Here is a 19,306-nt window from a genome sequence, read left to right on the forward strand (position 1 = left end):
TTCGAGGGTTAATTTTTGTTGGAGGCCAATTAACCTACCAGTATATTTTTGGATTGTGGGAGGATACTGGAGTACCCGGAGTAAACCCACGCAAGAGAATATACAAACTCTGCACAAACAGGGCCATGGTGAGACTCAAACTCTTGACCAGTGAGGCAGTAATGCTACCCAATACATCATCCATGCTTTTCATCAACTCCCAACTGCAATTTTTAAATGCCTGTAACAGCAGTTAGGAGTTGATTGACTGGTTGTTTATCACTCTCCATTTTATCACTTTTCAAGCTTAGTACATCTGGACCTGTGTCTGTATATAGACATTTTTTTTTTATGAGAAATATACTTAAGGTCCTACCTGACCATACAAGGGGGGCTGCCTCTGGCCATGCTGCTGGGACTCCTCTGTCGATTCCCCATCTCTGCCCAGTGTCCTGGTTCCTGTACAATGCAGTGGACAGGTGCTGGTCCCAGCAAATGCATAATATCTATGACAGCAGTGGCGTAAGTTTGTCTCAGTTGCCCGGAGGCAAGATGAATATTGGTGCCCCCCCCCCCACACACACACACACACACACACACACACAACGATTTTCAAAATATATATAGACTGTTATAAAATGTATATTATATTCTGTATATATATATATATATATATATATATATATATATATACTGTATATATATATACTGTATATATATATATACAGAGAGAGAGGAGGGGACACATATATATTTCAGAACTCACGGAAGCGATTTTGATGGCTTTCAATTAATGGATTTAAACTGGCAGTGGTGGAGAGGTGTCCCCTTGAGAGCAGGAGCCTGGCGACAGATGACTCCATTGCCTCCCAGAGTTCTGTCTCTGTATGACAGTACTACATATGCTTGGAGTTTTTTCACTTGAGATGAAGGGGATGTCCCAATCTCTCAAGAGCCCCGCCACTAATTGGTATATGATAAAGGGTGCAAATAAAAAGATTTTTATGTAAAACAAGACCTTAAATGGCTGCTGCAGGTGTAAGAAGTCTGCCAGACTCCAAAAAAGAAGAAAAAGTTTTTCTTCTGACGAATACTTTGTTTGGGGATTACACACTGCGCTGTCCTTATTGACAGCTCAGTGTGTAATCCCCAAACAAAGTACTACATATGCACATACCCCCTGAAACATTCAATGTACAATTTTTAATTCCTAAACTGTGTGCCTGGGCACCCTAGGGTGCGAAAAGTCAATGTATAATTCTTAATTCCTAAACTGTGTGCCTGGGCACCCTAGGGTGCGGCAAGTCTCTTGCAGGGGTGCTTTGGGTTAGTGATCCTAGACCAATTAAATTATTTGTGGTTAAAGTGATACTGTGGGCACACTAGCTAGAGGCTGCCAATCATAAAACGTGAACAATCACAAGCACAACTGTACACCACTACATAACGAAACCTAGAGATGTCAGGTAGACACAATTTACTTAATTTAATATTTTCCCCAAATTTATCTATAAAAAAAACTTCCCTGTGTTCCATGAAAACAATGCTGATGCTTTAGGCATTTGGGTAACTTTGGGAACCATTGGACTACTGTAGACGTTATTTGCAGCATTGTGTTTATATATTAGTATTGGCCAGAGCTAGACCCTTACTACACTTTAAATATCATCTACAGTATTAGCTTGGGAAGAGGCACATTTTGTTGCTGTAACCTAGTGTGTTTCTAAAAGGTGTATCCAGGTTTCAGCCCCAGGTAATTTATATTGAGTGCACAAAACTTGAACCATACATTAGAGGAGGGGTAGGGGCCTTTCAGACACTAAGACCCCCCGGGATTTGCCCTGTGGTTCAGTCCGACCTTAATTTAGTGTATACTAGTGTACATTAGTGTCATTACAACTAGTGTCTTTCACTTTAATATTAGCCATGTATAAATGTGGAGAGGCCTACAATTCAATTTAGTGTGGACAGTCATGTTACCTTTACTTCTAAAAATCTAACAATGACACCTCATATATATATATAGACACACACACACGCCATCTTTCTATCGATAACATTTTGCTAAATCGCTATAGATATTTGTTACATTGTTAACTGTGCTTTGTCAATAGGAAATCTTTGGCTACAGAATGAGTGTTCCATGGATTATCCTGTGTGTGATTGGTTACTTTATATCAGGCGGGATTCTTCTGCTGCTCTTCTATTGGAAGCCAGAGTGGAGCGTGTGGGCAAACTGCGTCCCATCTTCTTTGGAAAAAGCCAATGTCATTTTGCTAAGATCAACTGTGAGTACTTAATGTTGTTTCCTGTTCAACTGCAGTATGCATTTATAGCAAGAAAACTGTGTATAGCAAGTTATATTGGTGAGGATCTATAATTGTTTCTAGGATGAAAGAAAGAAATACACCAGGAAGAAAGTGCGCCATGTCATTCTGGATGCCTTTAAAGATTCACTTTTGAGTGGGCCAGAATGTACTGCCATCTCCGATAAAAATTCAGTTCTAAATAAAGCTATCCGAAGACCAGACCTTAAAGTATGTATACAATGATTTACAGTATTCCGCAAAAATATGCCCTTTCTTTCACCGCTATAATGCTGGAGAACCTTTCTGCTGGCAATGTGTAGTGCGTGGAGAATCACAAACAGCTTAAAAGGATATTGTACTTTCTAACCATTCACTTAAATTATAATGATATGTTAACAGGTAAAATTTATTAGAGTGCAGAAAATCCGATATGTGTGGAACTACTCTGAAAAGAAATTTCAAAACATTGGGTGAGTGTAAAATACTGAACATCCTATGGAATCCATTTATATGTATAGATCTATCATATGTAGTAATCCATAATGCATATATACTGGCAGAACCATATCACTCAGTAATGAGTAATGGATTGAGTGCCCTCAAGTGTCTATAATTCAGGCCACACTCACTTGGGCAGCAGTGATTGTAGTTACAAACACACAGGGGGTGGTGGAGCTCTAAACAATATAAATAGATATGACGGTACTTGTTTCCTAGCACGGCCACCCCGATTTGCATCGGGGTGGTCGTGTCGGAAAAATCGCGTCGGTCGCATCGCATGCGACCAAATCGCATGCGATGCGACCAACGCGATCGACGCAATTTTTACATTTAATCAAATCCCAGGGACCCTATTTTACATTGGATTAAATGTTAAATATTCCCCAGACCCCCAATTTTAACTCCTTAACGCCACCCCACGATTGACGCCAACCCGAAGCGTGGCGAGCGCAGCGAGCCCGCGAGGGGCGGCGGTGCACGTCCTCCGACCTTTTCATAACCCTATATATAAATATAAAGTGTGGCGAGCGCAGCGAGCCACCGAGCCCGAAGCGTGGCGAGCGCAGCGAGCCCCGCGAGGGGACACGTATAACTTCACAGGTAAACGCGTCCCCTCGCGGGGACATCTGGACATCGCAAGGGACGCCACCACCTGCTATTCACCGGAGTTCCTTACCAAGGACTGAGACCAAGTATCCCCCACAATCAGGATCAGGCTCCTATCTCCGGTCAGGTTTATGGACACCCGCCACTCCAGTTTCCCCCAAAACCATATGAGTTTGCGTTATTTCCATCTGGGAGAGTAACCTCAAGAACAAGTGAGAAACTGTATATTGTTTACATCTGTACCCAAAAATGTATATGATCCCTATCAGGCTGTACACCATTATTTATCCATATCAATAATATTTTTATGCAATTGCTTTTAAAATTAGATCTTTTACCAGTGAGAATAAAATAAATTGTAATACCCAATTGGTCATATCTATTTATATTGTTTAGCACTCCACCACCCTCTGTGTGTTTGTATCTCTGTTTTTTGGGGGGCTGACCTCCCCACGGTGTGAGCAGCTTGCCAAATAACTCACCTAGAAGCGCCTGTATATATTTCTCCACCTAGGTGGTCTAATATACAATATTGATTGTAGTTACACCTGTGCTTTCTGTAATTACAGGACTTTGGAGGATGAGCTTTCTTGCTTTAGCATTCATTCAAACTATGCAGCTGGCCTGAAAAAAGAAGAGCGAGCAATCAAGTAAACTTAATTATTTTACATTTCTCTTACGAAAATAACCCAGCTTTGTATCGGCACTGTTGAAGTTTAAGGGTTTTAGAGAGTGTCTAAAACATTGATGGGGGATGTAATGTCACTCTTTCAGTTTCTTTATTTTCCCTGTATTGTCCTTGCGCTAAATACCACTTAGTGACATGGAGTGACAACTGCAGCTCCTCCATGTTGGTGCGGGGCTGGCTAGATGTCACAGTTAAGTGTCACACTTCCCAGAAAATAATGAAATGCTGCCTTGCCCACTGCTTCACTCATGGTAAGAAGAGGGGGGCATTACCTGACAGTGGGAGCAGTGTTGGACTGGGAGAATAATGGCCCCCCTGAGGGAATTCTATGGTATGGATCCATTCTTAGGATTGTGCCCATCCTCTATAAGGGGGTGTGGCCAACACAGAGGCATGGCCAACCATTAGAAAGTGCATGGTCTGGGCCCCTTGATAAATGAATATATTAACCCTTTATTTAAAACAACATTTTTAATTTGAATTTATATAACAGATGTGAGCGACGCTGGCATTTTTAATGGATATTTTGCACATCTCTGAAAGAGATGTTGGCACTCAAAGGGTTAAATACTCCTAATACATAAATGATGATGTACCAGCCATTCACTGTAGAAAATACACTGTAGCCCTGTGGAGTATAATATAATAATTGAATAATGTATATTTTAAGTGCATAGTCTGGAACTTGAGCCCTAGAAGAGGTGGTGGACCATCAGGCAGTGGGGCCAACCAGGAGTTTCCCCTGTACTCCGGTGGGCCAGTCCGACACTGTATGTTCTATGTTTTCTGATGACCTCTAATCTTGATTGTATGGGCTCCATATTTACTGCCAGCATTAATTATTTTGCTTTAACTATTTCAGGAAGTTAGTCTATCTGTGGATATAACACAATTGAAGTTGAAATTGCTCCAATTTGGAAACTTTTTATCTTTAAGGTACCTACTGTATATATTTGGCTATATTTAACATGTAATATTGCATTATTACCATTAATATACAACATGCGGCTCAGGTCTTTCCAGTTTTTCTTTATTTTATTAACTTATTCAACAGAAATACAGAATAAAATAACAAATATAATTTACTATGAAAAGTAAAGACCTGAAGTCATTTACTGATATCATAAAAGTGGAGAAAACAAAAGAAGAAAACCAGTCGATCATAAAAGAGAGTGCATTGTTAAAGGAAATACTGTATGCGAAGGATATGTTAAAAGACAGTCAAAGAATATTGGGTACTTGTTTAGTTTCACGGCGGCAGCATCTCAGTCACAGCAGCATTTGTGTCCCCTTGCGGGCAATGTTCCCTCTAATTTTACGAAGGCTGTGTGCGGCAAAAGATTTTGGCTGTGCAATTTTTCAAAGAAATTTAAACTTTTGTGCGTCACTTATATATAACTGGGAAATGATGTTCAGCATTTGTGGTAACTTTACTTCAAAATTATATTAAACATTTAAACATTCAGAACACAGCACACAATGTAGTTAATGGGTGAAACACACATTAATTGAGTCCACAAGTGCAAAAAGGGACAACTGCTGCTTTGTGCGCTCTGTTGTAATGTCTGTGCGCACACTCGTTGAGTTGTGTGCGCGCGCACGTGCGCACAGCTTAGAGGGAACACTGCTTGCGGGGCTCGCTACGCTCACCACGCTATCTAAAAACAACTCCATGCCAATGTGGATAGTGGGGGTATGAACCAATTCACGTTGGCATGGACTTTATTTTAGATAGTTTTCCGAGCGCCGAACCCGGAAGTAGCGGGCTGCCATGCTGCCGCAGTGAAACTAAACAAGTACCGGAGAAAGTAATAGATTGATCAATCAATCGATATCTCAAAGAAACAGAAACCATTTTAAGTACATAGGTGATGCTGTTGGCAAACACCCTCCACCGCTGCTGCTCCCATTCGTCCTACACTTGTATGGTGCAGGTGACCGTTGATGGGCCTGGCCAGCTCTCTGCCTATAGCAGCCCAGACTGGCAGTTTCGGGTAGAAGGCAACACCTCTCAATGGGACTGTCTTACAGCCGGTGACTGGCAGATTGGACATCCAATAGGAAATCACTGCCAGTCACAGTGAAGCCAGTGCAGTCTCATGGAGCACAGTGGCGGATTTCACCTGGGGGCTGCAGTCCTGCAGCTCAAAATTAAAAAACGCCACTGCTTATAGTGTATTAGGCACACTAGATAAGATAATAGTGTGCCCAAAGAATTGTTATACAGTCACGGATTAAGCATAAAAATACTGTACATTGGGCCTATTTCAGACCTCATCACACCGCTGTAAATTTGCAGGCCGGGCAATAATCGATAGACTGCGCATGTGTATGGCATGTAGTGTACATGTGCAAGGCTGTCATGTGATATTATCCTTCTACTTTGTTAATTGCTGGCCATTTGCAAGTTGATTGACAGAAAGCCAGCATTTGGGGGTGGTATCTGGCCGTTATCTGGGAGTGTCATGGAAAACACAAGCTTGTTCTTTTTGGGTAAAAGGGGAGCGGGGAAGTAGACCAGTGCACAGGAATTATGGTGGAACAAAGCGAGAGGTCAACTCCAAAAGATCCTCTTATGTAATGTTTTAGGGGCTAGTATAACAGTTTGCAGAGGCTGAGAGAGTGCTCTGATCTGATAGATGTGTTAAAATTTAACTTTTAATAGTATAATTTAAGACGTAAGACATAGACACACATAAGCAAACAGGTATGATGGTTAGTGCATAGGTATACTGCTTAGATTATTGAGGATACTTAGGCAGTACAAAGATCTGAAACACTGCTTTTGATCTCCAACGGGCGAGAAAATGATAGTTTGTTTCAAAAACCAGTTTACACACTGTCTATGTAAAGGAAACAGTGTGTCAGATGTGGGCAAGTCTTCTGGCTGGTTATTTGAAATTAATGCAGCAGGTTTGTACTGTTATTGTTTAATGCTTCAGATTGCTAAGTGCAATAAATCATTAAGTATTTGAAAATGTATAATCTTATAACATTATTGTCAAATGCATCCTGTAGTATCACTGAGTGACCCTATGCACTGTACATATATATATAGTGACCAAATAACGATGTGCAGCACTCCAAACTCAATAATCCTTGCTTCTTTATTTGTATATCAACGTTTCAATATCAGAAAGATATTTTCATCATCAGGTATTCGGACACTATTTACCCCATTAGTGCGGGCACCCAACGCAAATATGTGCTTTTTATTGTGGTTATTAACCCCTTCCCGACATTTGACGTACATGTACGTCATGGTCGGGAAGTACTTCCCGACATTTGACGTACATGTACGTCATGGCTTCTAACTGTCACTGCGTCTAGAGACGCAGTGACAGTTAGGTGATGTCTGCTGTCCCTGACAGCAGACATCCCCCCTCGTCGCCCAGGGGGGGCAGGGGTGCCCCCCCCGGTCGGCGATCGCTGTGATTGGCTGTTCAAATCTGAACAGCCAATCACAGCTATTTCTGTGTTACCGGCGGCTATGCCGCTCGGTAACACAGAAATCGGTGGTGATCGGTGCAGCACCGATCACCACCGATCCGCAGACACCCCCTCCCACCCCCCCGGCAGCTCACCGTCCAGGGCAGCAGGCCAGCAGCACCCGGCAGTCGCAGCGCACGCAGCGTGCGCTCCCCCCGCCCACCCCCGTACCCACAGCAACAGCAGCAGCAGCAGCATGAGCTGCTAAAAATAAAAAGAAATAAAATCAGCTCAATTTTATATATATATATATATATATATATATATATATATTATATATATATACACATGTGTATATGTGTGTGTGTATATATATATGTGTGTATATATATATACATATATATATATATATATATATATATATATATATATATATATATATATACACACACACACACATATACATATATATATATATATATATATATATATATATATATATATATATATATATATATATATATATATATATATATATATATATATATATATATATATATATATATATATATATATATATATATATATACACACATATATACACATATATACATATACATACACACACACACACACACATATATATATACATAGATATTCCCGACGTATATATACGTCATGGTCGGGAGGTACTTCCCGACCGAAGACGTATATATACGTCATGGTTTTACTGTCACCGCGTCTATAGACGCGGTGACAGTTTGGAGATGTCTGCTGTCCCTGACAGCAGACATCCCCCCTCGCGGCGATCGCTGCGATTGGCTGTTCAAATGTGAACAGCCAATTGCAGCGTTTTCTGTGTTACCGGCGGCTAAGCCGCTCGGTAACACAGTGATCGGTGCTGTACAGCACCGATCACCACCGATCGCCAGCCCCCCCCCCCCCCTCCCACCCGGCAGCCCCCCTCCCTCCCACCCACCCGGCTGCCGCAGCGCCAGCACCGCTCCCACCCCCCCGCCAGCCGCAGCGCCAGCCCCCATCCCAAAGCTGGTGACCAAAATGGGGTCACTTGTGGGGGGGTTCCACTGTATTGGTGCTTCGGGGGTCTTGCTAATGCGACATAGCACCCACCATTCATTCCACCACCAAAAATCACTCCTTCCCTTCTGAGTCCTGCCATGCACCCAACTGGTATTTTTTGGTCACATGTGAGGCATTGCCGTACTCGGGAGAAATTGGGGCACAGATTTTGGGGTGCTTTGTATCCTTCATTCCTTGTGAAAATGAAAAATTTTGAGCCAAAACTGCATTTTTCTGTAAAAAATTACATTTTTTTACACAAAAATGCAGATCTGGCTCAAAATTTTTAATTTTCACAAGGAATGAAGGAGACAAAGCACCCCAAAATCTGTGCCCCAATTTCTCCCGAGTACGGCAATGCCTCACATGTGACCAAAAAATACCAGTTGGGTGCATGGCAGGACTCAGAAGGGAAGGAGTGATTTTTGGATTTTGCAGCACAGATTTTGGTGGAATGAATGGTGGGTGCTATGTTGCACCAATACAGTGGAACCCCCCCACAAGTCACCCCATTTTGCAAACTACACCCTTCAGGGAATTCATCAAGGGGTATAGTGTACATTTCAAACCCCCAGGGGTTTCACCAATTTTGATACAACTGAGCTGTGAAAATGAAAAATTATTTTTTTTTATTTTCACTGCCCAGTTGTACCACAATTGGTGAAACCCCTGGGGGTTTGAAATGTACACTATACCCCTAGATGAATTCCCTGAAGGGTGTAGTTTGCAAAATGGGGTCACTTGTGGGGGGGTTCCTAACTTTTAGCATCTTATGGTGCCTAGAAACCTACATGGTGCCTAAAAAATAATCTCATAAAAAAGGGGCTCCAAAATCAAGTAGGTGCTCCTTCTATTATGAAGCCTGTGGTTTGGTCACCGTGCACACTAGGGCCACATATAGGATATTTATGAAAACAAAAGAATTGGGGGAATCAATTTTTAGTCACATTTCTCTAGTAAAATCTACTGTATTCGTTAGAAAAATGTATTAAAATTGAAACTCTGCAAAAAAAATGAAATTTTGAAATTTCACCTACACTTTGTTTTAATTCCTGTGAAACACCTAAAGGGTTAACAAACTTCCAAAATGCTGTTTTGAATACTGTGAGGGGTGCAGTTTTTGAAATGGCATCATTTATGGGGGTGTCTCACATACAAGTCCCTCAAAGTCACATCAGAACTGAACTGGTCCCTAAAAAAATCAGTGTTTGAAATTTTCTTGAAAATTTGAGAATTTGCTATTCATATTTTACGCCTCCTAGTGTCCAAAAAAATGAAAAGGAAGTTGAAATAATGATGGCAACATAAAGTAGACATATGGTCTATGTTAGTTATTAACTATTTTGAGTGGTATGATTATTTGTCTCACAAGCAGAAAATTTAACATTTTGCAAATCGCTAAATTTTCCATTTTTTCACGACATTTTGGTATTTTTCACAAAAAAACACAGACTGTATTGACCCAAATTTACCACTAATTTGAAGTACAATGTGTCACGAAAAAACAATCTCAAAATCACTGGGATAAGTAAAAGCAAAAAAAAGTTATCCCCACTTAAGTGAGACATGTCAGATTTGAAAAAAATGGCTCTGTCAGGAACGCCAAAACTAGCTCTGTCAGGAAGGGGTTAAATGTCTAATTATTTGGTAAGTACCAATTATTTTATTTACTGCTTTCTATACACAGGTGTTAGATATGCTGTACATCTACCAGTTCTTTGCTATCACCCTTATGTTTGTTGAACTCTATCTGGGATACGGCATTGCCATTCTACTGTTATGCACCTGTAACATCATTTTATCGCTCATAGAACTACGAAAGGTAAGTTATTAAGATGTATTGCCACAATATACTTAAATACTGATACTGGCAGGAATATCTATGTTCCCCGCTCCCTGTAGATTTCCATTCCTCATTACCTTTCTGTACCTTCCTGGATTAGCAATGATCTAAACTCAACAATATCTTCCGCACAGTGTGGTCCCTTCTTCCTCTTTCCCTATACAATTCATATGTATTATTTACTCTAGGGAGCACCACTGATGGTCACCAATATCTGCACCTCTAATTATAAAAAGATGCAGGGTGACTTACTAATTTTATCCAATATTGATATCTCACGCCAGTTTGCTCCGAGGATATTTCAGTCAACTTAATAATAATTATTTTGACCTGTGTGGTGGTCCTCATTTTTACCTAGCGCTCAGCCTGGAATAGCCTGATCCTTCTCTCTGCCTTCCAGACAAGGAGGCACAAATGTCAGGAGGCACCAGCACTAATGTAAACATACTGGATTATGTTACATTTTATTATTTAATTATTTTGTCTTTATTTATAGCAATCTTCAAAGCTCCACCGTTTGGTCAAGGCTCATAATAATACAAAGGTGACTGTTTATAACAGAGATGGTGGTATGTATACAAATTACTTCCAGTAATAACATTTATTTTATCATTTAAATAAGTAAATTATTTTCCATGCTATGGATACTGACATATGATATACCATGCATATTATGCATAAACCCCAGAGTGTTTGAGACTTTTTCTAACAAACGACACAGTCCGTAGGTACAGCCATTTGCTTTTTTTTACCATTGATACTACATCTGTATGTTAATTGTGAGGACTGATATCACATTACCATATACAACAATGCAGATCTGTGAATAAGTTGCCACTGAGTGAGGAAAGCGATTTATCCTTGCAGTCTAGAGGAGCGGGAGAGTATAAGAGTTCTCTGTGTCTTACCACTGAAAAGCTTACGTACCTTTTATGACTGCCGCCCACCACCACCATGTCTCCATACACCATGAATACTGATATCTATGTCTGATCAGATTGGTATGATATCCCATCGGTCAGGATCCAGATGGTTACAATAATCTTAACCCTAAAATAAACCCTAACCCAGAGGCAGAACTCTGGGAGGCAATGGAGTCATCTGCCGCCGGGCTCCTGCTCCCAAGGGGGCACCTCACCTCCCCTGCAAGTTTAAATCCATTAATTGAAAGCCATCAATATCACTTCTCTGGCAGAGTTCTAAAATATGTGTTCTCTATATATTTCTATAAATATATATATATTTTATAATACATATTTTATAAGGTTGTGGGGGGGCACCAATATACAGTTCTTGCCTCCGGGCAACTCAGACAAACTTACGCTACTGCCCTAACCCTAATACTCACCATAGGGTCTGTCGAGATTGAAAACAACATAAATCCACTGCCAGGATTGTGACTATTGGGGTACGCACCAATACCAGTACCTTAGGTGAACATGTGGAGGGGACGTCTTAGATATTCAACACCTTCCATTGTTTTAGAAGAAGTGCTGTGCTTCATATTAGAAAATGTGTGCAATTTAACAGTTGTACCATATAATTATTTATTTATAAAACTAAAATATAACATAGTAAAACACAAGAGGCCACCTGTAATAAAAAACAGCTAAATATATATATATATATATATATATATATATATATATATATATATATACACTTAACATCGGCACTCACCTTTCCTAGTTTTGGGGTGCCCTATGGCTTGTGACCACATTGTTTAAACAGACATTGGATGGGCTCTGCACACACTAAATTAACTGATAATAAATAGTGGAGATTTGGTTCATGAATTGATCAATGCATTTAAGCCTGCAGCCCCCGTCAAGGGACCCCACTGTTCTGCAGGTCCTACCACTATCGCTGAAAATGGCTGCAATACACATAGCTATCACATCAATGTTTGATACCAGGCATGCTATCAGGTCTGAAGCTCACAGCAGACTTTGCTTTTATAGGTGAGCAGCTACCAACACACCTGTCACTAATCATCTAGGGAAATGGCTAACACAAGCTATGGAATCTTAGTTAAAAACAGGGTGCATGAGAGAATGTGACCACAATAAGACTAATTAAAAAAAAATAATCTAATAAACAATATATACACTTAACATCGGCACTCACCTTTCCTAGTTTTGGGGTGCCCTATGGCTTGTGACCACATTGTTTAAACAGACATTGGATGGGCTCTGCACACACTAAATTAACTGATAATAAATAGTGGAGATTTGGTTCATGAATTGATCAATGCATTTAAGCCTGCAGCCCCCGTCAAGGGACCCCACTGTTCTGCAGGTCCTACCACTATCGCTGAAAATGGCTGCAATACACATAGCTATCACATCAATGTTTGATACCAGGCATGCTATCAGGTCTGAAGCTCACAGCAGACTTTGCTTTTATAGGTGAGCAGCTACCAACACACCTGTCACTAATCATCTAGGGAAATGGCTAACACAAGCTATGGAATCTTAGTTAAAAACAGGGTGCATGAGAGAATGTGACCACAATAAGACTTATTAAAAAAAAATAATCTAATAAACAATATATACACTTAACATCGGCACTCACCTTTCCTAGTTTTGGGGTGCCCTATGGCTTGTGACCACATTGTTTAAACAGACATTGGATGGGCTCTGCACACACTAAATTAACTGATAATAAATAATGGAGATTTGGTTCATGAATTGATCAATGCATTTAAGCCTGCAGCCCCCGTCAAGGGACCCCACTGTTCTGCAGGTCCTACCACTATCGCTGAAAATGGCTGCAATACACATAGCTATCACATCAATGTTTGATACCAGGCATGCTATCAGGTCTGAAGCTCACAGCAGACTTTGCTTTTATAGGTGAGCAGCTACCAACACACCTGTCACTAATCATCTAGGGAAATGGCTAACACAAGCTATGGAATCTTAGTTAAAAACAGGGTGCATGAGAGAATGTGACCACAATAAGACTAATTAAAAAAAAATAATCTAATAAACAATATATACACTTAACATCGGCACTCACCTTTCCTAGTTTTGGGGTGCCCTATGGCTTGTGACCACATTGTTTAAACAGACATTGGATGGGCTCTGCACACACTAAATTAACTGATAATAAATAGTGGAGATTTGGTTCATGAATTGATCAATGCATTTAAGCCTGCAGCCCCCGTCAAGGGACCCCACTGTTCTGCAGGTCCTACCACTATCGCTGAAAATGGCTGCAATACACATAGCTATCACATCAATGTTTGATACCAGGCATGCTATCAGGTCTGAAGCTCACAGCAGACTTTGCTTTTATAGGTGAGCAGCTACCAACACACCTGTCACTAATCATCTAGGGAAATGGCTAACACAAGCTATGGAATCTTAGTTAAAAACAGGGTGCATGAGAGAATGTGACCACAATAAGACTAATTAAAAAAAAATAATCTAATAAACAATATATACACTTAACATCGGCACTCACCTTTCCTAGTTTTGGGGTGCCCTATGGCTTGTGACCACATTGTTTAAACAGACATTGGATGGGCTCTGCACACACTAAATTAACTGATAATAAATAGTGGAGATTTGGTTCATGAATTGATCAATGCATTTAAGCCTGCAGCCCCCGTCAAGGGACCCCACTGTTCTGCAGGTCCTACCACTATCGCTGAAAATGGCTGCAATACACATAGCTATCACATCAATGTTTGATACCAGGCATGCTATCAGGTCTGAAGCTCACAGCAGACTTTGCTTTTAGAGGTGAGCAGCTACCAACACACCTGTCACTAATCATCTAGGGAAATGGCTAACACAAGCTATGGAATCTTAGTTAAAAACAGGGTGCATGAGAGAATGTGACCACAATAAGACTAATTAAAAAAAAATAATCTAATAAACAATATATACACTTAACATCGGCACTCACCTTTCCTAGTTTTGGGGTGCCCTATGGCTTGTGACCACATTGTTTAAACAGACATTGGATGGGCTCTGCACACACTAAATTAACTGATAATAAATAGTGGAGATTTGGTTCATGAATTGATCAATGCATTTAAGCCTGCAGCCCCCGTCAAGGGACCCCACTGTTCTGCAGGTCCTACCACTATCGCTGAAAATGGCTGCAATACACATAGCTATCACATCAATGTTTGATACCAGGCATGCTATCAGGTCTGAAGCTCACAGCAGACTTTGCTTTTATAGGTGAGCAGCTACCAACACACCTGTCACTAATCATCTAGGGAAATGGCTAACACAAGCTATGGAATCTTAGTTAAAAACAGGGTGCATGAGAGAATGTGACCACAATAAGACTAATTAAAAAAAAATAATCTAATAAACAATATATACACTTAACATCGGCACTCACCTTTCCTAGTTTTGGGGTGCCCTATGGCTTGTGACCACATTGTTTAAACAGACATTGGATGGGCTCTGCACACACTAAATTAACTGATAATAAATAGTGGAGATTTGGTTCATGAATTGATCAATGCATTTAAGCCTGCAGCCCCCGTCAAGGGACCCCACTGTTCTGCAGGTCCTACCACTATCGCTGAAAATGGCTGCAATACACATAGCTATCACATCAATGTTTGATACCAGGCATGCTATCAGGTCTGAAGCTCACAGCAGACTTTGCTTTTATAGGTGAGCAGCTACCAACACACCTGTCACTAATCATCTAGGGAAATGGCTAACACAAGCTATGGAATCTTAGTTAAAAACAGGGTGCATGAGAGAATGTGACCACAATAAGACTAATTAAAAAAAAATAATCTAATAAACAATATATACACTTAACATCGGCACTCACCTTTCCTAGTTTTGGGGTGCCCTATGGCTTGTGACCACATTGTTTAAACAGACATTGGATGGGCTCTGCACACACTAAATTAACTGATAATAAATAGTGGAGATTTGGTTCATGAATTGATCAATGCATTTAAGCCTGCAGCCCCCGTCAAGGGACCCCACTGTTCTGCAGGTCCTACCACTATCGCTGAAAATGGCTGCAATACACATAGCTATCACATCAATGTTTGATACCAGGCATGCTATCAGGTCTGAAGCTCACAGCAGACTTTGCTTTTATAGGTGAGCAGCTACCAACACACCTGTCACTAATCATCTAGGGAAATGGCTAACACAAGCTATGGAATCTTAGTTAAAAACAGGGTGCATGAGAGAATGTGACCACAATAAGACTAATTAAAAAAAAATAATCTAATAAACAATATATACACTTAACATCGGCACTCACCTTTCCTAGTTTTGGGGTGCCCTATGGCTTGTGACCACATTGTTTAAACAGACATTGGATGGGCTCTGCACACACTAAATTAACTGATAATAAATAGTGGAGATTTGGTTCATGAATTGATCAATGCATTTAAGCCTGCAGCCCCCGTCAAGGGACCCCACTGTTCTGCAGGTCCTACCACTATCGCTGAAAATGGCTGCAATACACATAGCTATCACATCAATGTTTGATACCAGGCATGCTATCAGGTCTGAAGCTCACAGCAGACTTTGCTTTTATAGGTGAGCAGCTACCAACACACCTGTCACTAATCATCTAGGGAAATGGCTAACACAAGCTATGGAATCTTAGTTAAAAACAGGGTGCATGAGAGAATGTGACCACAATAAGACTAATTAAAAAAAAATAATCTAATAAACAATATATACACTTAACATCGGCACTCACCTTTCCTAGTTTTGGGGTGCCCTATGGCTTGTGACCACATTGTTTAAACAGACATTGGATGGGCTCTGCACACACTAAATTAACTGATAATAAATAGTGGAGATTTGGTTCATGAATTGATCAATGCATTTAAGCCTGCAGCCCCCGTCAAGGGACCCCACTGTTCTGCAGGTCCTACCACTATCGCTGAAAATGGCTGCAATACACATAGCTATCACATCAATGTTTGATACCAGGCATGCTATCAGGTCTGAAGCTCACAGCAGACTTTGCTTTTATAGGTGAGCAGCTACCAACACACCTGTCACTAATCATCTAGGGAAATGGCTAACACAAGCTATGGAATCTTAGTTAAAAACAGGGTGCATGAGAGAATGTGACCACAATAAGACTAATTAAAAAAAAATAATCTAATAAACAATATATACACTTAACATCGGCACTCACCTTTCCTAGTTTTGGGGTGCCCTATGGCTTGTGACCACATTGTTTAAACAGACATTGGATGGGCTCTGCACACACTAAATTAACTGATAATAAATAGTGGAGATTTGGTTCATGAATTGATCAATGCATTTAAGCCTGCAGCCCCCGTCAAGGGACCCCACTGTTCTGCAGGTCCTACCACTATCGCTGAAAATGGCTGCAATACACATAGCTATCACATCAATGTTTGATACCAGGCATGCTATCAGGTCTGAAGCTCACAGCAGACTTTGCTTTTATAGGTGAGCAGCTACCAACACACCTGTCACTAATCATCTAGGGAAATGGCTAACACAAGCTATGGAATCTTAGTTAAAAACAGGGTGCATGAGAGAATGTGACCACAATAAGACTAATTAAAAAAAAAATAATCTAATAAACAATATATACACTTAACATCGGCACTCACCTTTCCTAGTTTTGGGGTGCCCTATGGCTTGTGACCACATTGTTTAAACAGACATTGGATGGGCTCTGCACACACTAAATTAACTGATAATAAATAGTGGAGATTTGGTTCATGAATTGATCAATGCATTTAAGCCTGCAGCCCCCGTCAAGGGACCCCACTGTTCTGCAGGTCCTACCACTATCGCTGAAAATGGCTGCAATACACATAGCTATCACATCAATGTTTGATACCAGGCATGCTATCAGGTCTGAAGCTCACAGCAGACTTTGCTTTTATAGGTGAGCAGCTACCAACACACCTGTCACTAATCATCTAGGGAAATGGCTAACACAAGCTATGGAATCTTAGTTAAAAACAGGGTGCATGAGAGAATGTGACCACAATAAGACCAATTAAAAAAAAATAATCTAATAAACAATATATACACTTAACATCGGCACTCACCTTTCCTAGTTTTGGGGTGCCCTATGGCTTGTGACCACATTGTTGATGTTAAGTGTATATATTGTTTATTAGATTATTTTTTTTTAATTAGTCTTATTGTGGTCACATTCTCTCATGCACCCTGTTTTTAACTAAGATTCCATAGCTTGTGTTAGCCATTTCCCTAGATGATTAGTGACAGGTGTGTTGGTAGCTGCTCACCTATAAAAGCAAAGTCTGCTGTGAGCTTCAGACCTGATAGCATGCCTGGTATCAAACATTGATGTGATAGCTATGTGTATTGCAGCCATTTTCAGCGATAGTGGTAGGACCTGCAGAACAGTGGGGTCCCTTGACGGGGGCTGCAGGCTTAAATGCATTGATCAATTCATGAACCAAATCTCCACTATTTATTATCAGTTAATTTAGTGTGTGCAGAGCCCATCCAATGTCTGTATATATATATATATATATATAATTATATATAATGTATAATAATCTCAATATAATTGGTAGACCTCTGTTGCTGATAAAGAATATATATATATATATATATATATATATATATATATATATATATATATATATGTATTATATATAGAAATTAATGGAAAGTGTTCTTTGTTATCCTTATTAGTTATATCCGCAATAATATTCCCAGGCCAGGGTGAGCTTTATACACCTCAAGAGGACTCACGTTCTGGCCACTATTGGAAACCTCCCAGCTGCTATACTGTACTTATCTGTCCCCATGTATTAAACCACAGGAAAATATTCTGTGACATATGTGTGTGCATGCAGGGCCGGTGCTAGGGTGTCCGGCGCCCTCCTGCAAACCATAAATTTTGTGCCCTTTCACATTGCCATTGCAACAAGCTGCAGCCCGATTGTGGGAGTGTATGCAACATGCAATCCTATGGAGGATCTCGGGTGCTAGTACATGTATGCATACACCATCTCAGTGCTGTGTCTACAAAATGTTGCAGGCACTAAAGGTGCCCATACACGCTGCGAGAATCGCATACGTTATGGGCTAGATCGCATCACATCACACGGCATGCATGCAATGTGCGTGTGATGCGATCCGAAAGCAGTACAAAAAGTATGTGCAGCACATACTTTTTGTACTGTGCGATGTGATGCCTGATTGCATTGTGTATGGCCAGCTTTAGGCACATAACCCAGACCACTATTTAAAAAGTGTCTAAATTAATATAAAAAAATCTACAATTATTGAAAAAAATTGTTATAAACATGTATAATAAAAAACTCACTGTTCTTTTGCTGTTTAACTCTTGTGCAGTCCTCTTCTATCTGTGTAGGCAGGACGCTGAGGACGCCTTTACACCCCTCTCGTGACTGAGGGGGAAAGGAGGGGAGAGAAGGAGGAGATGGAAGAAGAGGGGAGGAGATAGAGGGGGCAGAGTGTTGAGGACTGGCAGTGGCACTGGCACAGCACACTGAGAAGAGTGAAGGAAGGGGAGGCGGCGCTGCTGCCTGTTCGTCATTTGATTGACAGCTGACAGGCACAGGGAGCAATGGGTTGGGGGGCGGATGCGGACATGACATGTCATCCAGGCATTCACAGACAGCGCTACATGCCTCAGCGCAAGTGTCCGTGAGGAAGAGGGGGCAGGAGGAGGACAGTGTGTGCACGGTGCAGGGAGCTTCTCAGCCTCTCCATACTGCTGCCCGCTGTCAGACAGGTGCTGCAGGCGACGTGCAGGAGACAGTGACAGTGAGGGCTGAGGCAGCTCTAGCAGAGCAGGGAGGGAGACAGCGCCTTTTCAGCATGGTGCCTCCCTGCTTTGCAGGAGCTGCTGAGTGGGTAGCGCCGGCCCTGTGTG

At 41.0% G+C, this 19,306-nt stretch overlaps 1 protein-coding gene across 1 annotated transcript in view; it reads left to right on the forward strand.

Annotated features, from left to right (window-relative positions):
* The window catches only part of LOC146062976 (putative cation-transporting ATPase 13A4), a 121,008-nt gene that overhangs the window by 55,077 nt on the left and 46,625 nt on the right, over nt 1-19,306 (forward strand). Inside the window, 7 exon segments of the mRNA XM_083174986.1 lie at nt 2,094-2,267; nt 2,370-2,516; nt 2,688-2,758; nt 3,965-4,045; nt 4,950-5,019; nt 10,280-10,414; nt 10,932-11,004. Of these exon segments, the coding sequence (XP_083031112.1) occupies nt 2,094-2,267; nt 2,370-2,516; nt 2,688-2,758; nt 3,965-4,045; nt 4,950-5,019; nt 10,280-10,414; nt 10,932-11,004 (751 nt within the window).

This window comes from Crinia signifera, chromosome 3 (assembly GCF_055691185.1).
Source record: "Crinia signifera chromosome 3, ASM5569118v1, whole genome shotgun sequence".
In the NCBI taxonomy this organism is placed as follows: domain Eukaryota; kingdom Metazoa; phylum Chordata; class Amphibia; order Anura; family Myobatrachidae; genus Crinia; species Crinia signifera.